The sequence below is a fragment of the Cryptomeria japonica genome, chromosome 7 (assembly GCF_030272615.1).
Source record: "Cryptomeria japonica chromosome 7, Sugi_1.0, whole genome shotgun sequence".
In the NCBI taxonomy this organism is placed as follows: Eukaryota; Viridiplantae; Streptophyta; class Pinopsida; order Cupressales; family Cupressaceae; genus Cryptomeria; species Cryptomeria japonica.
The window spans coordinates 245356062-245375349 of NC_081411.1; the positions used below are offsets into that span (position 1 = coordinate 245356062).

General features: G+C 34.5%; 1 protein-coding gene across 1 annotated transcript; it reads left to right on the top strand.

The window, feature by feature from the left end:
* Nucleotides 1-1821: 1821 nt before the first annotated feature.
* LOC131054527 (protein DEHYDRATION-INDUCED 19-like) lies at nucleotides 1822-18080 on the top strand. The gene is made up of 5 exons (XM_059207914.1): nucleotides 1822-2390; nucleotides 3628-3767; nucleotides 5166-5243; nucleotides 5406-5686; nucleotides 17628-18080. The coding sequence occupies exons 1-5, from the start codon at nucleotides 2312-2314 to the stop codon at nucleotides 17737-17739; spliced, it is 690 nt and encodes a 229-aa protein (XP_059063897.1). The 5' UTR covers nucleotides 1822-2311; the 3' UTR covers nucleotides 17740-18080.
* Nucleotides 18081-19288: the final 1208 nt, after the last annotated feature.

The window sequence follows — 19288 nt, forward strand, 5'->3', positions numbered from 1 at the left end:
GAGTCTATTGATTATTGAAATTTCGCTATTTGAAAATTTATAAGATCTTCTAAATTCTAGAATTTTCATTATAACTCTTAGAGATACTTAAATGTTATATTTCATGTATATTATCCATTTTCAATATAAAAAGAAGTGGGATCTCATTTTGTTTTTGAAACAAGATCCCATTTCATAGATTTAGGTTTGGGATCCTGTTGCGAAATAGGATCCCATTTCAAATTTTAGCTTGAGACCCCGAAGCATAACTGGGTCCTATTTCGTTCGCTACATTTTTGTGTTTTTGGCTAAGTTTGAAACTTTCACTCTAAGTGGACTCAACTTTGTGCATAAAGACTAAGGGTTTTGATGCATCAACTTAGGAAAACAACTTGATATCCTTGTGGTATAAAGTAATGCAAGCCAAAGATAGAGGTTGATTGAGGAAACGATGATTTACGATTTAACAATGAAACACAAATGATTGGGGTGATTCAAAAGGTGACAATAAACTAAGGGTCAAACCCTGGTGAAGCATTAAGAACATAAGGAACTTCTAAATTTAGAAAGGGATAAGCATTAAGTTATTGGTTCACCAAAATGAGATGAAATAACATATATCATTCAAGAATATTTAAGTGTTACATAAGTAAAATACTAATTGAGCTTCATTAAAACACAAGATATAAAGAGCTAAGCACATGATTTGATTGAAGTAAGCTAATTGAGATTGTAATTGAGCATATGTTGAAATGAAAATGTGATTAGGGTTGTATACCTTAAAAATTAATGCACTGTGAACTCTAAGGATGTGACATAATGACAAATGCTTGATATCTAGGATCTAGAATTAGATTATGGATTAGGGAGTACAAATTGTTTTGGAAACAAAGAAGATGTGAGTATTTGGGATGATCACAATAATAATCCTATCTAGGGGTGCAATTCCATCTAGAATTGTGTGATTCCATCTAGAGTATAATTAGATCTTTGACACCTCCAAAAATTATTTTCCTAGTGATATTTGAGGTAAGAAAAGACTTGATGGTGCTAATGAGAACTATGGAGTCTACTATGCAAGGGTTGAAGTTCAAGACTTCATTGTGCCACAGTCAAACCCCAATATTGAGTTAATCATAATAGATAAACAAGTGATGTTGAAGTTGGATGTAGGTGTAGACAAAGGAGTTGATGCACTAGACCTACAAAGTGTTAGCAATAAATATGTAAGTGCATCGTCCTAATAAAATTATTCAATGGTTGATGGTTGTTTGATGACAAATGAATTATGATGATTCTTTTAAATACAAACAATTCAAACTTATTAGTTTGTTTGTCAATAGACAACAATCATGTATTATCATCCTTATAATGTAAACAATTTACAAATTAAAAAAAAAGAATGGGACCACTTAGAGAATCCTATCTATGATATAAAATTATAATTATTATCTAATCTAAAATAAATATAATAAAAAAAAATAACAATAAATTCTAGATAAGAAATGAGATACACTGAAATACTAGATTAAAATCGATTAAATTTCTCTACATCTCTATATTGTTGTAGCTTCTTTGTATTATTAGACTCCTAATCTTATATAATTTATATCTACCTCCTTATAATTTTCAACTTTATTGAATAAAAAAACTTCAAACTTCAAACAATAATCAATATAATTTAAAACCACAAAATATAGTTTTTCAACACAAAATGAATAAAAAACTAGACCAAAAAAAATGTAGTTTTATCCCAAACAATAACAAAAGATTCACTATTAACCAAAAAAAAATAAAAATCTAAAGAAAAGTCGCCTTCCCCATTCTCCGTAGATTCGACCGTCCCTTCTCTCCCCATTCGCTACCTTTCCGTCTGCGACCAAGCTCGGCACCGGAGCTACAGCCTCGGAACCGAGCCTCCAAGCTCGGGCCGCGAACCTTCACCTTCCTTTCGGATTCCATTGAATATTGCCATTTTTTTAATTCCCACATTTTTCAGTTGTTGCTTCATGTCTTCCTCCCAACACTGCATTTTTCAACACGGCGTTTAATTAAATCTGCAGGAAAAGTCCTCCACGGCGTTGCCGAAATCTGCCTGATATCGAATCTGTAAATTTAGTTAGTTTCGCTGGGAAATCGGCATTTTTGGCTCCATATACGCAAAGATTCGTGTTTTTCTCCCTGCAGAGATACCCAATCCGATCTTATTCGCTCTTGAAATTTTTGGAGGACTCCTAAGGGGGAAAAGAGTGGATTTGAGCTTCGATTTGAAGCCGCCGGGATAAATCGTTGTTAAACAGTGCGGATCGTTGAGGAATTAGGGTTTAAAGAGATGGATGCTGAGCTCTGGGCCGCCCGATTGGCTGCTGCAAAGAGACAGCATTCTTTGCACCATTCTCAGTCCCAATTCGGTACGATTTTATTCCTTAGACCCTCTTTTTTATTTACATAAAATTATTACAGGTATGAGCTAACCCTGAAATGACCTAATTGTATTATCTGTGAACGATCCTTTTGGAAATGATATTCCTTTATCTTTTAATAATTTGTTTTGGACGTGGGTATTTTGTAGTATTTTCGTTAACAAATGAAAGAGCCTAATCGTGTTTCACCTGTTTGTTTAAGTAAGCGTGTTTTTGTTGTTGAAAATCTAAAATTAGCAAAGCCATCGATTTTCAAATTAAATTTACAAAAATGAATATGCCATTTTTAGGCATGGTTTTTGGTTCAAATAACTCCACGTTTTATTTTTTGAATTTACATAAACTATTTTTAGGTTATAACTTATTACATATGGAGTTAGCAGTGAAATGGACGAGCCTTTTTTTGCTCATGTGATTTTAATGATGTTTTGATTTAAGGATCCGTCTAGTCATTATATTGTTTTTTTGGAGAGAAGGTTGTCAGTTTCTTCTATGGGTGGCCAATTAAAGGAGCAAGCTTTATCATGTAATTTTTTTAGCAAGTCTGAATTGTTTAGAAATTTTAAAATGAGCAAAATTCCGATTAATAAATTTAGACGTCTTGCCACTTTTATGCTGTGGTCTTCACTGTTTTTAGTGTAGCTTTTGGGTGAGGGACCGAGGGTTTTTATTGAAAACTTAGTTGTAAATTTACAAGTTTAACTATTACCATTTCTATATTCGAATTGCTCTTTTTAAACTTGGTAGGTCTTGTTTCTGGAAACGGTTATCAAGCCCTTAAGATGCATCAAGATATTAATACCTTTTATACATTATTAATATGTTGTAATATATGTTTGGTGCATCCTAAGGGCTGTATAGCCATTTCCGGTCTTGTTTGGGGTTATGGGCAAAAGAGTGGTCTAACAATGAGTTGCATACTTAACATTATCCTAGACCTACACGCATATGTGCCCTATGAACGTATACCACATGCCTGCTAGAGCTACGGGCTGCATTATCATTGTCAATGGGAATCTGCCTTCTACTTGTTAGTAGGAATTGAAGTTCTAAATTTTGTACAGATTTATGCTAGTTGTATTGTTATTTCAGTGGCTTATATTGTTTTCATGGGAACTTTTACATTTTCTCCAACATAACTTCATTTAACTTTAAGTTTGGTTCAGTTTTAATCTAATTTAATCCAGGTTATATTCCCTGAATCGTTATATGGTTTGATTTTTAGATCGGCTTAGTGTTGATGGTTTTGAGGTTGAGGAGGATGTACGCCCAGATTTCCCATGCCCCTACTGTTATGAGGAGTATGACATTGCTTCTCTTTGTTCTCATTTGGAGGATGAACACTCTTATGAGGCAAAACCTGCTGTAAGTGCCTTTTACTAAGCCTTTTAGTATTTTGTTTTTCATTACTGTTTTATCAGAGCATAGTTTTCAGAAATGGTGTAAAAAAAATGTAGCTTAAATGTTTGGTTAAGTTGGGAGGTGACTGGTGTCCATAGATAAAAAGTTAAGAATCATAGTATGTACCTGCTCTTTGAAAATAATGAAATCCAATTTTGGCATTTGTGTTATTATGTGTAAATTATAAATAGAACTAGATAATATGGACTTCAACGAATGTTGAGTTTTGCTATCAAAAGGGCTTACTGCAGACCCAGTTTTACTAAACCAAGTGTTTTTCCTGTGTGAGTTCAGTATTTGTGATTCGGTGTAGGACAACCTTTTGGAATTGACAATTTAAAACTGGGCATATACACCAACATATCTGGCTCGACTGGAAATTCAGAGCTGAAACACATGTTTTTTCATGCTGTTTTAGGCATATATTACTTGGCATACATCCACAAATCATTTAATATTGTTTAGGGTGTGGAGATTAGCAAAGTCTACTCATTAGCTGTAGTCCAGATTTTTGTGTCAATTATATTTTGTGTTGTGCTATAAAATTCTGTGAAGTTGCTGTTGTTTCCATTATAAGAGTTGGCTATATATTGAAGACTGAGGTTTAGAGTTAAGAAATGTTTTGAGTTGCCCTCTGATAGTATTGTGTTGAACTTCATTTGGTTGGTGGCATGGAGTATAGATTCCAGTTATGAACCGTGTGCACACAACATCAATCGCCATGAATTGAATGATCCTTCTATTCGGAGTTGTATGGGTTCAAAAGCATTTTGACACAGAAGAGTGAGATTGTAGATATGAACTATACATCTATACTAAGCTCCAATTATTAATTATCTTTACTTTGAAAATCTTGGGTTTATGTTAAGGATCACCTTTAATGTGATATGTGTCAGGCTTGAACTGCATTGTTATGATCTATAAATATGGGCCATGCTTGAATTTTCTCTGTAATTGTTAAACAACCTCTGCTAAATGTCTGCTGGACTTATGAGGTGCCTTATTATGGTTGGAGAATTTGAATCTGGATTGCACTTTTATGGGTCTCCTCATAATCATTACCACCAAAACACCATGGATAACTATTTAATAGTTTCATGTGGATCATAACTGAAATGTATCTTAGAATGCTTACTAATCCATTTACTTGGTGAACATTAATAAACATAAAGCCACTATACTGTTATAGCAATTTTTTTTAACATAAATGAGTTTCTTGTAACATGTAGACATGGTTTAGTCTATCATGATGGACACAAGCACACAAGTGTTGATTTATCAGGAAACCCTTTATTCATTGATTGTCATGTGTTGATTTATGCTGGAAGTCCCATTAATTGATTTGAATTTTTTGATTTGCAGGTGTGTCCTGTTTGCAGTATTAAAGTTGGACGTGACATGCTCAATCATATCACTACCCAGCATGGGCATCTATTTAAAATATCCTTTTTAATTTTATATTTCTTTAATACAACATTGTAGCCAGTGCTATGTTTTGTTTGTTTATTTGACAAGGGGATTTGAGAAATTAGAAAATTGTGGTGATTTGGGTCATTACTTTAAATGTACATGGTTTTTATGTTATCCTTAATTTAGGATCACATTCAGAGGCGTAGAAGGCTACGGAGAGTGGCTGTTCCTCATGGTTCTACTCTGTCATTATTAAGTAGGGAGCTTCGAGAGGCTCATTTGCAGGTGCTCTTGGGAGGAGGTTCATTTAGATCAAGCAACAACTCATCAAGTACAGTGGCTGATTCGTTACTTTCATCTCTTGCATTAAGCTTTCCTGGATCAGAAGCAGAAGAAATTACCAAAGCTGCTGCTTCTACTATTGAAGATAACTCTGCAAAGGTTAAAACTTCATCCCAACAATGGAAGGCATGGTGAGTTCTTTTGTTATCTAGTTTGCATTACTGCTGAAGCAATTGGACATATATTTCTTCCTGAGTTTTATATTCTTTTGCCACATTTTGAGTAAAGTTTCTTATGGTAAAGTAAGTAATTGGCATCACAGAGATTAACATGCAGCAGATTGCGCCCTGTAACTTTTGGGTAATTGCAATTGCAAAAACTGAACATGGTGAAAACAACTGATCAATTTACTCCTGGTTTCCATTAATTAATCTTTCTTCTTTCGCGGCAAATGCTTGGAAAGGTACTATTTATGTCAATTCTTTGTCAGAAGCATTCACCTTCTAGGTTTTGATCCTTTAATAAACTAATTGTCATTTGAATTTAAAAGACGAGGCAACTTTCATTAGGGTCAAATGCTTTGGTCTTTTTTAATTGGCAATTACAAATTTACCAAATTCACTATGGTGTAACCTTTTGCTTAAATGACACCACCAATCTTCTGACAAAGTCACTTGGTATTTGCATTTATTTGCATCTAGCCTCATTATTGGGATATCCTTTTTCTGAGTTAGATGTGGTATTTTACCCTTTTTGCAACCTTAAGTTAACTGTGAATTTGGATCCAAGCCTCTGTTTTGAAATCCCTGGTGATTTGCCACATAAAATCATCCCATTTCACAGGATTTGATCCTTTTGTCACTGCACTAGTTGCTAACTTGTAGTGTGGCTCTTTCATGATAACCAGTTGCACTTTTTTCTTAAACAAAATTTAAAGGTTCCAATTTGTTTCAATGCTGAAAGCACAAAATTATGCAAACTCCTGTGGACATGGAAAATATTTTTTTGTTAAAGTTTTTTGGGCTGGATATTTAATGATAGTGTTTAAAAAAGTAGAACCTTAAAGAAACTCTAGTTTGCATGGGTATTTTTAGTTGTCAGTGTATGCTTTTCTGTGTTAGGATATCTTATATCAAAATTTTATATGTACAATAAGTAACACCAATTTATTGTTTTCTAGTATTTCAAAAACCAATCTTGCTTTCCTTAATACAATTATATTAATTAGCAAGATTTTCTATAAGGAGGATTGTTGTGAGTTCTATAAGGAGGATTTGGCGAGTTTAAATGAACTTTTTTATAAGTATTAAGGCAAATCTTGTAAGTTGTAATGCCTTGTGTTGGTATAAGGTTTTCTTGAATGGTAAATCTTGTAAACGAAGTGCAAAGCAATCTCTCATAAATCAGGGCCAAAAGCACTATTTTTAGGAATAATAAATTGAGTGAAAAAAGAAAACATTTTGACAGTTCCTCAAGATGTAAAACCTTTTGAATAGTGTAATATCCCCTGTCTAAAGATGACTGAAAACAAGGAGATATTTGCTGATACACTGGGTGTAATGCTGTTAACTGCTGCTGTCTCAGTAGTTTTCAGATTTATAAAGGACTCAACAAATATACATTCAACATGAAAGAACAACTACAAATGCTTCTTAATGAAGTATGACAGCTGAGTAAGCATATAACCATAGTATGAGGTTCTATCGCCCAAATCAGACATCTACCAGCTAGCTGGCATTTTGTCAAACAGTTGGTATGTATCCTCAGAAAAGACAATTGAATATAATGCAACCCCCAAACTATATTCCTATTCATATAATAAATCAAATTACATTTCATATGACAGCCTAATGACAAGATATAGGCAGCTGATAAATTAATACATGGACTGTCATTTCAGACTTCTGAGGACCCCCAATCTGCAGCTAAACTTATACATCCATACTGAAAATTTACAATGAAAGTTTGAAGAGAGAACCTGGCCAAATCGCCTTATAGGAATAAGTAAGAAGTGATGTCAAAATACTCTCCAAAGGCCAAATCGAACCCCCCTTCATAATCCGCCCTTACTGCTGCATACCACAGGTCTGAGAACTGAATGAAATCTGCGTATAGGTGTCAAGATGCCGCTCCAAACTGATCAATCTCCTCCAAGGATGACAGCGCCTTTCCAAAGTAGATGACTTACACCCAAATCGATGGGTTTATGCTATGCACAGGTCTGCCTATGACTGCTGTAGGTGAAGTCTGAAAATTATTGTTATCACTGCTGTCAAATGCCTTCTAAAATGACTTTGCCCTGATCGGTTTTTCCTCCAAGGCCGCTCCTAACATTGTTGATGGACTTTGGGCATTGCTAAGAGTCTAAACATGAAAATCGAAGGTCCCAAGGGATGGCGCACTTGATATGGTTCGGACTCTCCAAAGAAATTATAACAACACTTATATCACCAATTAATGAACCAAAAGGAATCGCCTATGCTTTACCTTCATTCTGCAACCAACAATGAATGAAATCAATGCATAAATGGTGAGGTAGGAGTAAAATCGTGGGTACCAAGAGGTCTGCAACCTCTGATGACAGCAAGCTAATATCCTCCGATCTGCTCCCCAATCTTTCTCCAAAACTCCTAAGAAGATATCGCTAATCTCCTAGTTCAAGATTTGCCCAATATAAATGCATCAACAAGGTGATCACCAATTATGGATGTCTGAAGCAACACCACCTGAAATCTGTTATGTAACTCCAATAGGCTCAAATGAGATGACTGAGATGTCACCTTCTCTATGCAACCCCTCAAGAGATCTTTCACCCTCTCAGTTATGCGATCAATTGGGAGTTTTCGTTCCCAAAGACCCTTAGTCTGCAGACACCAACTTGGTTCTACAAAACCAATTCAATCAACAATTCATAATCCAAGTCTGCATTCCTTCTCTTACCCTCTTCTATTTAACCTTTTCCATAACCTGTCATGAGACACCTTCTAGAAGGGGGTAGGTACACTTTATTTATTTTTTATTAAGTGACTATTAATAATTATTTTATTTTTTATACTTTAGTCACTTTTAATTAAATTAATTAAATATAAAGTCACTTTTTAATAAATAATTTATTTTAATGATTAATTTCTCCTTATTATTCCTATTAGCCAAAAGGCTAAAATTGGGGACATTACAAATAGTGGGAATCGATGGAAGTGAAAATATGTTGGATGTGTTCGTTAGTTTAAATGTTGATGGTGTGCTTCATGAAATCAAAGAATTATCAAGAGGACTTCTCCCTAGGACCTGGGTAGTAACTTTACTGATACACATGGATGCGTCCCTGCTTTCTGGTATGCATACCATGTATTCAGATGTCTTGGGAGTGGGGAATGCACAAATATGGTGGTCTGGTGTCCATATAATGTTATGAATTGCATTAAAATGATTGTTCCTTGCTAGAGTTGATAAGATATGCTTCTGCCCCTGCAGGGTAGGTCTAACAGCCACCAACTTCTTGGTTTAAGAAATAAATGCAAAGAAAAAAGGGAAATAAAGTTCTTTGTTTTATATTGATTCTAAAGGAGGGCCACAAGCCCCCTTTCCCTATGAATTATCAAAGATTTAAAGATGTTTTGGTGTGGATAAAAAGTATTAGTTTTATTCTACTTTGAACCTCACATCCTGTGCGCAGCTCGCATCCCTACATCTCTGTGCCCAAAGACATGGTCTGAAATTAGGATTACTTATGAAATGATGACTTTTTACGTTTTATATGTAAAAGATTGGGCTTCTACTGGGTGCCCCAATTGTGATAAGAATATATTCAGATCATACTTTGAAATTCAATGGTTGTTTAAAAGAAGGGAAGAGCTTTTCCAGTTTCAATTTTAACTTTGATATGCTGCTTAGTCTTGTAATTTTCTTATCAAGACCACAAGAAACAATCTGAAACTATACAAATAACTCCTTTCATGCATATTATACCAGATTAACAGATGAGTGGTGTAGAATCCACAAACGAGGAATTATATTTTATTCTTAAAATATGTAAATGATAATATAGAACTTAAAATAAGTTAATAACCATTACCACTGACACAATCATAGACTAAGTAAAGCATATAAATGATAATATGGAACTTACAAAAAAATCATATTTGATCATAGACAGAACACCTCAGAGGAGTTATCACCTTCCTTTTTCCAGTTCTCCTGTCCCCTGAATGTTAGAACCTCAAGTTTAGGGGGAGCTTGATATCTACCTTCTTGACTGATTACTCAACCTCCCTGCTGATAACCACTACCTTGATCTGCATGTGTTCCAGTCATTTGTTATGCTGTCAGTTTTTTTAATCATCCTGGTATTTATTCCTCTGATTAACTGCTTCAGTAGATTTGTATATCCATTGAGCTAGCATAATCTCTGTTGCAACCTTCTGCTCTAAGCTGTGTAAATTTAAACACATGCAGATTTTACTATTCTGACATTTTATTCTTCACCTATTCTATTGTGTGCGATTTCCTGGCTAAATGTCTAAAACCTTCTAGACAATCATGTATAGTACGCTATATTGCTAGGCTGAAAATCTGTTTTTATGTTTGAATCTACAATTGAATTCTGAAAATCTCCTTTTGTAATTGAATCTACATTTGACATCTGAAATTATGGATCTGACTGAAAAAAATAAATCTGAATTCATGGAAAATAACATACAAGCTTCTCAAAGAATTATAGACTGCCTGAGAAACAACATGAACAATACTGAAATATCTAGGAAGACCCTAAATTGTAATTATATCTCCACAGTAATAATTTTTCAAACAGTACATCAGTTAAAGAAACATTCATGTGAAGTATGAATAACAACTCCGAAACAACCACGAAGAGACTACAAGAGCAGAATGGATGTCTTAAAATATCTGAAGACGTTCTGAAGTTGGTCTCTTTTATTTGTTTTGTTAAAATAGTTAAGAGGTAGTATTTGGTTCAGTGCCAAGCAAGCCACCAATTTGGTTCGTGTGACCATCCTAGTGCAAGCATGCCACAAGGGAATTGCTTTTACCATTTAACTTGTATTGCCACAAGCGAGCTGCTTTTACCATTTAACTTGTATTGTTTTTTAGTTGTACAACCTTCCTTTTTCTAGATTTGAACATGTGATTGCCATTAAAGAGTACACATGCCATCACTAGAGGCAAACTCAAGCTGTTTAGAGAGGCTACCTAGCTAGTTCAATACCTAGGTTCTATTTACATTAACTACTTAAGATTACTTAAGGTACACATAAAATTAAGACACATGTCTTGATCTTATTCAGTCCTATGTCTCACCTTGCTCTATATAACCAAGTGGTTCCCTTTGAATTCTAATTCATTGTAAATAATCTATCATTTTCATTCTCTGATAGAAGAATTATTCTCTCATATTTGATTTCTTTTGTGTTTTTGCGGAAGCTCTTAGATCTTGGGTGGCTACATCTTTAGCCAAATCTTGCATGGTATAGAGCAATCTATACCAACTCTTACATAGTTTTAGAGCTTCAGATTTACAAGCTCCTCAAATTTGGGAGATAATCAAACAAGAGCTTTTGTTGGGGGTGCACTTTGGGGTAAAGCATATCTCACTATTGAGTTCAGAAGGTCCAAAAATCTCTATTCTTAAATATGATGTTCTATATTTTGAAGTCAAAAAAATTTTGGCCATTTTTTAGGGTTTGATGAAGTGTTCATTGAATCTTGTTCATATAGTTGTACAAAATTCATATAGTATGGATCTGTATGATTTGTGCCTTATCGCAGCCATTGTAGGCATTAGCTATTGACAAAAGTAAATCAGCATATGCATGAGAATATTCTTTGTGGGTACAGTCGTTGGTTGCCATGTGCATGCATTACTTTTGGTGTAAGTTATGAATTTTCATATTTTCAAATTTAAAATTCCCAAAAGCTAAATTGGTGTAGGAATCCACTGCTTGGTTTTGGGATTTGGTAGCCCTCAATCTAGGCTAGCATGTGGAGGTTAACCTTTAGCTCACCGCTAGAGGGTGGCGTGGCTCACCCATTGCTACTCTGTGTTGCTTCGTTGGTGGTCTTGCCCAAACATTGCTTGAGCAGCCCAAATTAAAGGTTTGCATGAGCTTCCCCCATTGAGCGTCAAAATCCGATAGCTCAGCCCACACACCACCAAGTCTCAGCCCAAACTTGTTGCCTAAACAGTACCTATGGTGACCTTTGCTTCCCAAGGTAGCTATTTTTATCCTTTTTCCATAACTTTTCACTAGTATATTAGATTTTCACAAATGAGATACTGACAGGAAGCTGGTTTCGAGCACTTGATAGTGTTGTAGATCGTTTTGCCTGATGTTGCTATAGGTGCTTGATTTTTTTGATTGAAGTTAAATCTTCATTTTTGGCATGCGAGTTAATAATTCTTTGCTTAGATCTCTTAATTTTTGTGATTCTTGCTGCATTGGAAAGGTAATGATGAGTTCTATACAACCATCTTTGCACTTTTTCCAAATTCAACCTCAGGTACATTTTATTCAGTTTGCCATATATTTGCATTTTGGATGATTACTTGGGCATCTTAGCACTTGGAAAAGTTTTATTTTGATTAAATGACTTCATTTCAGTTACTTAATTTATATTGATCCCCAATATTATCATTTGAGGAGTGTGTCGTTGTAATAGCATAGATTATGCAACACATTCTTTTGTAATCATTCAAACTAAGAACAATTGTGAGTCTTGGCAAAAAGGCATTTTGACACTTGTAGGTGGCGTAATTTTTTGTCTCATCTTTATGGATTTATCTTTGAGCCAGATAAACCTTAGAAGAAATCAGTTTGGGGCAATAAAAATGATTATTTTATAAAATTGATTGGTACAATGTCATGTACTCACCAAAAAAAAAAAGATTTGAATCACCAATTTTGGGCTGACAAAGACAAATATTATCAAGCACTAGTCATATATATTTAACTAAACAATTGCCTAAATATTATTTATGTATGATAAATATTAAATAGTGATTATTGTATAGACAGCACTGTTGGTAAAGACAAGCAGTATCAAACACAGGTATAAAAATGTACAGCGATACAAGTTATGCAGCAATTTAAGGTGTAAAAACATTACATCGCAGTAATATAGAATTGCAGTTATTAACATACTTCAAGGGATGTGATTTGTGTTAAGGTGGTGATTTGTCTAGAACAAAAATTGTTTATATTAAGTATAAACAAACAACAAAGTGTGTGATTAAGGAAAGAAGGTCATATCCATTTGAAAGGACATCATCCTTAAAAAGGGGTGCATCTCTCTATTAAAAATACAAAGATATAAAAAGAGACACTTCATTTGTGGAAGGCATCAATGGATCAATAGAAAGGAATACGAATAATTATTCTAGCTGATATAAGCAATTAAGGACAGAAATTCTGATTTTTACCATCAGCCGAAGCTAGCAAGTTATATATGGAATTATGACAAGTATATGAATGCATTATTTACATTTGCTGATATATATATATATATATATGGAATAAAATGAGAAAGAAGATATCATCGAGCAGGATCAAGCAATTCAGATCAGATCATCTCTAATGTAAGAACCTGCATTTTCATTCAGCAATTTGGGCGATATAGTAAATATTGTGGTGTGTAATGTGATAGTATATTTAATACATAACTTCATATATCTTGTATAGGCAATAATATGAAATGCTATTCCTTATTCATTAAGTTTCAACTATTCCCCAACAAGCACTCACGTGAAGGTGAGTAAGGAAATACAAGGGTGGAGAGCAGATATGAAATTCCCTTCTAAGTAGGCCACCCCATGATGGATGGATAACGTCCTGTCACAGGTAGGCCAAGGGGGTATTTTATTCTGCCCTTTGGCTTTGATACGACGAATTTTATGGATGTCCTATTGCAGTTTCCTCTCCAACCTCTACGATAGTTGATTGTTGGAATTGAAGTAAGAGAACTCACAATCATAGGTAGGTGAATAAGGTGACACGAATTGGGAGGGCAGAGATGAGCTCCCCTACTAGGTAGGCCACCCCATGTTGGATGGATGACGTCTTGCCACATGTGGGCCAAGGGGTTGTTGTATCCACCCTTGGGCTTAGTGTGAGGGATGCTTTGACCACCCTATCGTGCTTCTCTCATTCAACCCCTATTATGGTTGAATTCTAGAAATGATCCGTATGTATAACTATGCAATGTTAATTGCCTGTTTATCTTTAAGTTTAATGAACAACATATGATTTTTTTATTGAATGCTATGAGTTCAATTGATTATATGTCAACAATTGTATGCTGTTAGATCCCTAAATGGTCTTATGAATTTCATTTCAAATATTGGCTAACATTATTGCAAGGTTTACACCTTAGTTTATGTTGGAAAGGAAAGTGTTAACTAGCGAGTTTGCCTTGAACTTGTGATTTTAGGGCAAGATTTAGGATCATTCCAAAAGGGGACATTACATACAACCATTGGTGTTGACATTTCCTGGAAGATCTCAGAGATGAAGTGCCCGCACACACTTTGGACCAAAATTTGGGAGATGTATGGAGACCCTCACATCTTTTCATTCTCAAATGATCCCGCATTAGATTGCCTTATTTCATGATGATATAGACAATATACCCTTTGATGATTATACATAGAGGAGCTTGAATATGATAGAGAGCTTGAGCGTTCCGGTGATATAGAGACCTCTCCTATTGCTCCTTCAACTCCTATTGAGATCACAAATACATCACTTTATGCTACATCTGAATCTGGAGTTGCTTATTTGAGAGCTTTGATGATTCTTTGCAATAGTAAATCATAGTTTTTCAAATTCAGCTTTGTGGGGTGATTACTTGACAGTTATTTTGGACTTGTTTATAGAGTCTTACATTTTAGACTTGGAGGACACATTTGAGGGATTATCTCTCCTCTTTGATGACAGTTCCATCATATCTGTTGTCTCAATATCGTTATCTTTGGATCTTGTTCAACATCAGGTAACACTTGATCCTGGTTTGTCACTTTATTTTTTGGCATGTACCTGATCTGATTGGGACATCATCTTCAATGGTCATGGCGACATATGAGCAAATTTTAGAGACACCATCATCTTACATCTTGATATTTCTTCCTACTAATTTCTATCCAGAATGGGAAGCTTTCCCACATCTATATTTTGTTTTGTTTCATCACAAGGGGAGGAATATTGGTTGTAGGCATTGGATCATGTTGTGTCTTTAAGCATTCACCATTACTGTAGGAGATTACACATTGTGATGGGGCTATATAGTCTCTCATTTTCTCTCTTATGGGGGGCAATTAATCATATACTCGTGATGGATTTCATCCTTGGGGGTTCTTTTTTGTTCTCCATCCATTAGTTGCATATGTTTGCATTTTTTCTCTGTTTTGGAGAAGAGTTTTGTCCCATTGGATTTTCTCCTTTTCTCTATTTATGAGAGATCACATTTGTACAAGGGTACCTAACATAGCCTAGTAGCTGGGATCAATCATCATGATTTTTGCATCATTTGCATTTGTTAATCATTATCCCTAAGTTGCATATAAGGGAGGGTGTTGGTGTAAACATGGGTGTTTCCTATCTGGTTTCTTTTTTGTAGCATGAATAAGGCACATTATCTAAGTAGTTGTTAGTTAGGTCCTATTCACACATGTTCACATGTTAAGTTTATTTAGGGAGGTACAAATCTTTCCAGAATTCTCTAATATATATGTGATATTATCCCCTAGCTGTCACATGACATTGGATTAAAACACTTATCATTTTAGTTAGTCCTATCTCTCGACCTTGCTCATATAAGCAAGGGATCATGTGCATATTTTGTAAGGGATAATCTTTTATTTCATCTTTAATCTTTGATCAAGAGATCATAATTCATTTTGCACCACAGTGAAGCAATTATTTCTCTTATTGCTTTCTTGTAGGAAGTAATCTTTGGTGTTGCAGGTTATCTTGGGAGCCTGAGTTTATTGGTAAGTATAACATGTATGTGGGTGGGTAAAAGATTAGTTTCAGCTGCCTTCTGATTTCAACATGGATAAATTTGGTGATAGTGTATGTTATCTGAGCTTTGTATAAACAACTTACTAAAAAGTACAATAAACTCCCAAATGCAACTTTTTCTGTGTCAAAAATGGCAAAAGTGAGCCTGCCTATGTGTAAGCCTTAATGGCTGGAGATATTAAAATTTTTAGTTCTCATAACAATATTCCCTCCTTTATTTGTCCGTGCCAAAGCAAATTACAATGTCAGAAATTGCAGTTACTTTTTGCCTTTGTAAAACCTTGAGAAATTCTCTGATGTTCAGAGGATGATCATCTGACATAAACTTACTCCAGTTCTTCTGTCAAGTGGCCAACATTCATTTTTTGACTCAGATACTATGTCTCTCATGATTCACGGTTAGAAAATATTCTCTTTTTGTCATGGGAGCACCATTTCCTTGCATCCAATTGCATGAACGGGTTTTAAGCATGGTAACAAATAGAAATTTGCAGATTGACTTAAACAATCACAATGCGATCACGCAATTCACAGGCACAATTATGCAATTTAAATGTCTGAAAGGCTACATCAGTTTTCTGCTGAATACAACCATTTTCTTCATGAAGCATGTCTTCTTATTTTTTCGAGTTTTATTAATGCCAAGATGCATTCTACAATGGTTGCAAGAGATGGAGCATAATGGCATGAGTGTGTTAAACAAAAGCTCTTACTTTTTAGCTTAAATTTGACAACCATTTCCATGTCAATTTTTAAATGTCAGTTATAAACATAATATTTTCAAAATAAACACCACATACAAAGATATGCCCTCATTAAAATTATAAGTTTTAGATAGATGTATAAATATAAAATAAAAATAAAGATATTTCAAAAAAATAATCTGCCATTTCATAATTACAATGTATGGCAATTTTTTTTTATATATTTTTTAACAGCTGTTATCTAGCAACCTTTGAAATTGGATACTTCAAGATTCATAATATTAGAATGATAAATCAGTTATCTATTCTCTAACCTTTGAAATTGTATTCTCTAGATTATGAATACCTAAATTCAAAAATGCAAATTGTTGCAGCAGAATAGATTATGAATACCTACCAGTTTGGGATGTTGGATTTAAAGACTGCTTTAAGTGGGGATAGAAATTGGTGGATATTGATGTAATTCTAGTTAAGTTAAAAACATAAAAGAAAATAGAAGAAAAAATATTTTTCAACATTTGTAATTGCAGTTAAAGATTTAGGAAGTAAATTTTAAACGTCATATCCCCAATTAATGATAAACAAAAGCATTGAACAGCCTTGTCCTGATTCAAGTTGATGTTTCCAAAAGTGGAAAAATTGTTGCATCTGAATAAATCCATGACCTGAGGAGGCCTGAAGCTTCTTGGGACTAGTGAAGGGAATCGGGATATGGTGTATGTGTGTTTATTTGTCTGGCCATGACTGAATCCATGAAGATACCTATTTCATCTCTTGAGTCATACGACATGCTTGGTACTAGCGTTTGGAAAGCAATATGCTCAAATACAATACTTTTGTATTATAAGCCAAATATACTAACTAGGAACTACATATAGGATATTTTGTAAATCATGTCACATGTCAGACTTGATTCCTCGAACTTCTCAATAATCTTTTGTGAGTTTTGATATTGGCATCTTTGCCTTCTAATTCAATGTACAGTGGAGTTGACTTATGTGGTCACCAAATGTTTGTTGCTAAATGCTAGACAACACAAAATCTGTGAAAGTGCTTCTCCATTTGGAGAATTAGAAATCTAGACATCTGACATGGAAAGTTAATGAATACTTATCTGGATGGGCTTCTGAAATAAATTTCTGGTAAGACATCATCGGAGTTAAGCAATTTTTCACATATTGTGGTGTAAGTATTATTTTGTCTGTTGTATCTGCAAGCCTCTATATATATGTTTTGGCCGGTTGCTTAGATTCTTAATAACTTTCTGAAGTAACTGTTTGTTTGTATTTGCCCAATTATATCTGCATCTGCACTTAGCTTTTGCTGCATGATCCTTCATTCATTTTGCTCTATGGAAATTATTGTGGCACAATTCTGATTATATTACCATTTTGCAGCAATGAGCCATCCTTGAGTTCAGAAGAGAGGGCACAAAAGATAAAACAGGCAACTCAAAGGGCAAACTTTGTTCAGCAGTTAGTTTTATCCACACTACTTGGTGATGAGTAAAGGCCAAGTTGTTCAAGAAACCAAGCTAAAACCAATTACTATAATATTATTGTCTGAATTCCAGGTCCAGGGCCTGTCAGAGGCAATTATTCTCTAGAAGATAACAACACAGGCATCAAGAGAATTGTTAATATTCGCTATTTCTTTTATGCCTGAATTTGGATCATTTGCTTAAAAATGGCGGATTTATCCTTGGTAATACTTGCAGTTGTTACTGAAGAGGGCATTATAATGAAACGCCCTTCTGGTTCCTCCACTTTTCTGTAACTTATCTGTGATGATTAGCCTTTTGCACATCTCTTCAAAGGTTATTTAATACATGTTTGGTGGTTGGTATGAAAGTATTGCAGTTTATTTGAAATCAAAATTTGTCATATTTAGGTCGGTTAATCAGAGGATATGATTTGTAAAGTTAAATGTTCTGTTCCCTTTCTATTCTGCTTTGAGATGCCTATTATTTTTCTTACCATCTGTAGGTGGGAGAAATACAAAAGGCTAGAGATATGCGTGCCTTCTGTTAACTGCATCATAAATATACATCTGCCTAAAAAAATTTGGATGGTGAACGATTATAGTGTGACATGAATTAGATATATATGTGATTGAAATTAGTGTCTCAATTCAAAACATTGCAGAGTAGGTATTCTCTCGCTATGAAATCGTTCTTTTCAAATTGGAATGCTATGCCATGCATGATAATCATAATAGGCCGTTATGTAATCTGCAGTAATATTTGAGTTTCGTTGTCCTGAGTTCAAGCTCCATTGGCAGAAGTTTGACCTTCTCATTCATAAATTAGCTCATAATGTAAGAGAAATTCTTTCAAAAAGTAATTTGACAATGCATTTTTGTCTGTGCGAGAAACATACACGTCAGATTCGCAAGGATTTGTTTTTTGAGCATGAAAAATGTTTGCGTTAATAACATTTACGTTAAGAGTAGTTGTTGCCAAATTCTAATAAATTCACAATTTAAAACTGGAAGGTTCATTCATTTGGTTTCACCTAAAGTTCCTTGACATGTGCAACACTACAAGTTTTCAATGTGAGAAATCAACATTTTAGTTACGTGGCCAATGATTTTTGTTGGCGAGCTCGTGGGATGTAATTTGTCAATAAACAAATTGTAAACAAAATTTCCAAGGGACAAGGGGAGAACAATGCAGGCAACCAATTAGCCCCTCCAAAATAGTTACTGAAGGATTCTACATGCGAGGAGTATGCTTGCAATTGTTTATTGAAGGATACTTAAGTCTTTATGAACATTTATAGCCTGTCCAAATTAATTTTTATATAACAAACTGTTTACTCTTTTGCTGTTAACCAATGTTTGCGCAAAATATTAAGGTGGAAAAGATTCAGCTACAGGTTGGCGTTAATCAGTCGATTTCAAATGTTTTTCACTGCACTTTCTGATAAATATGTTGCAATCTTTTCCTTAATTGAGGTTTAAAGGAACTGATAAATAAACTCGGGGGGCAAGTATAGATCATTGTAAATTCACTGGTAGATCATATTGGTAATGGACAAGAATTTGTAGTTTGACTTGG

Coding starts and splice junctions, on each gene's coding strand:
- LOC131054527 (XM_059207914.1), top strand. CDS start 2,312: ATGGATGCTGAGCTCTGGGCCGCCCGATTGGCTGCTGCAAAGAGACAG. Junction 2,391..3,627: donor CCATTCTCAGTCCCAATTCG/GTACGATTTTAT, acceptor TTTGATTTTTAG/ATCGGCTTAGTGTTGATGGT. Junction 5,687..17,627: donor TCCCAACAATGGAAGGCATG/GTGAGTTCTTTT, acceptor ACCATTTTGCAG/CAATGAGCCATCCTTGAGTT.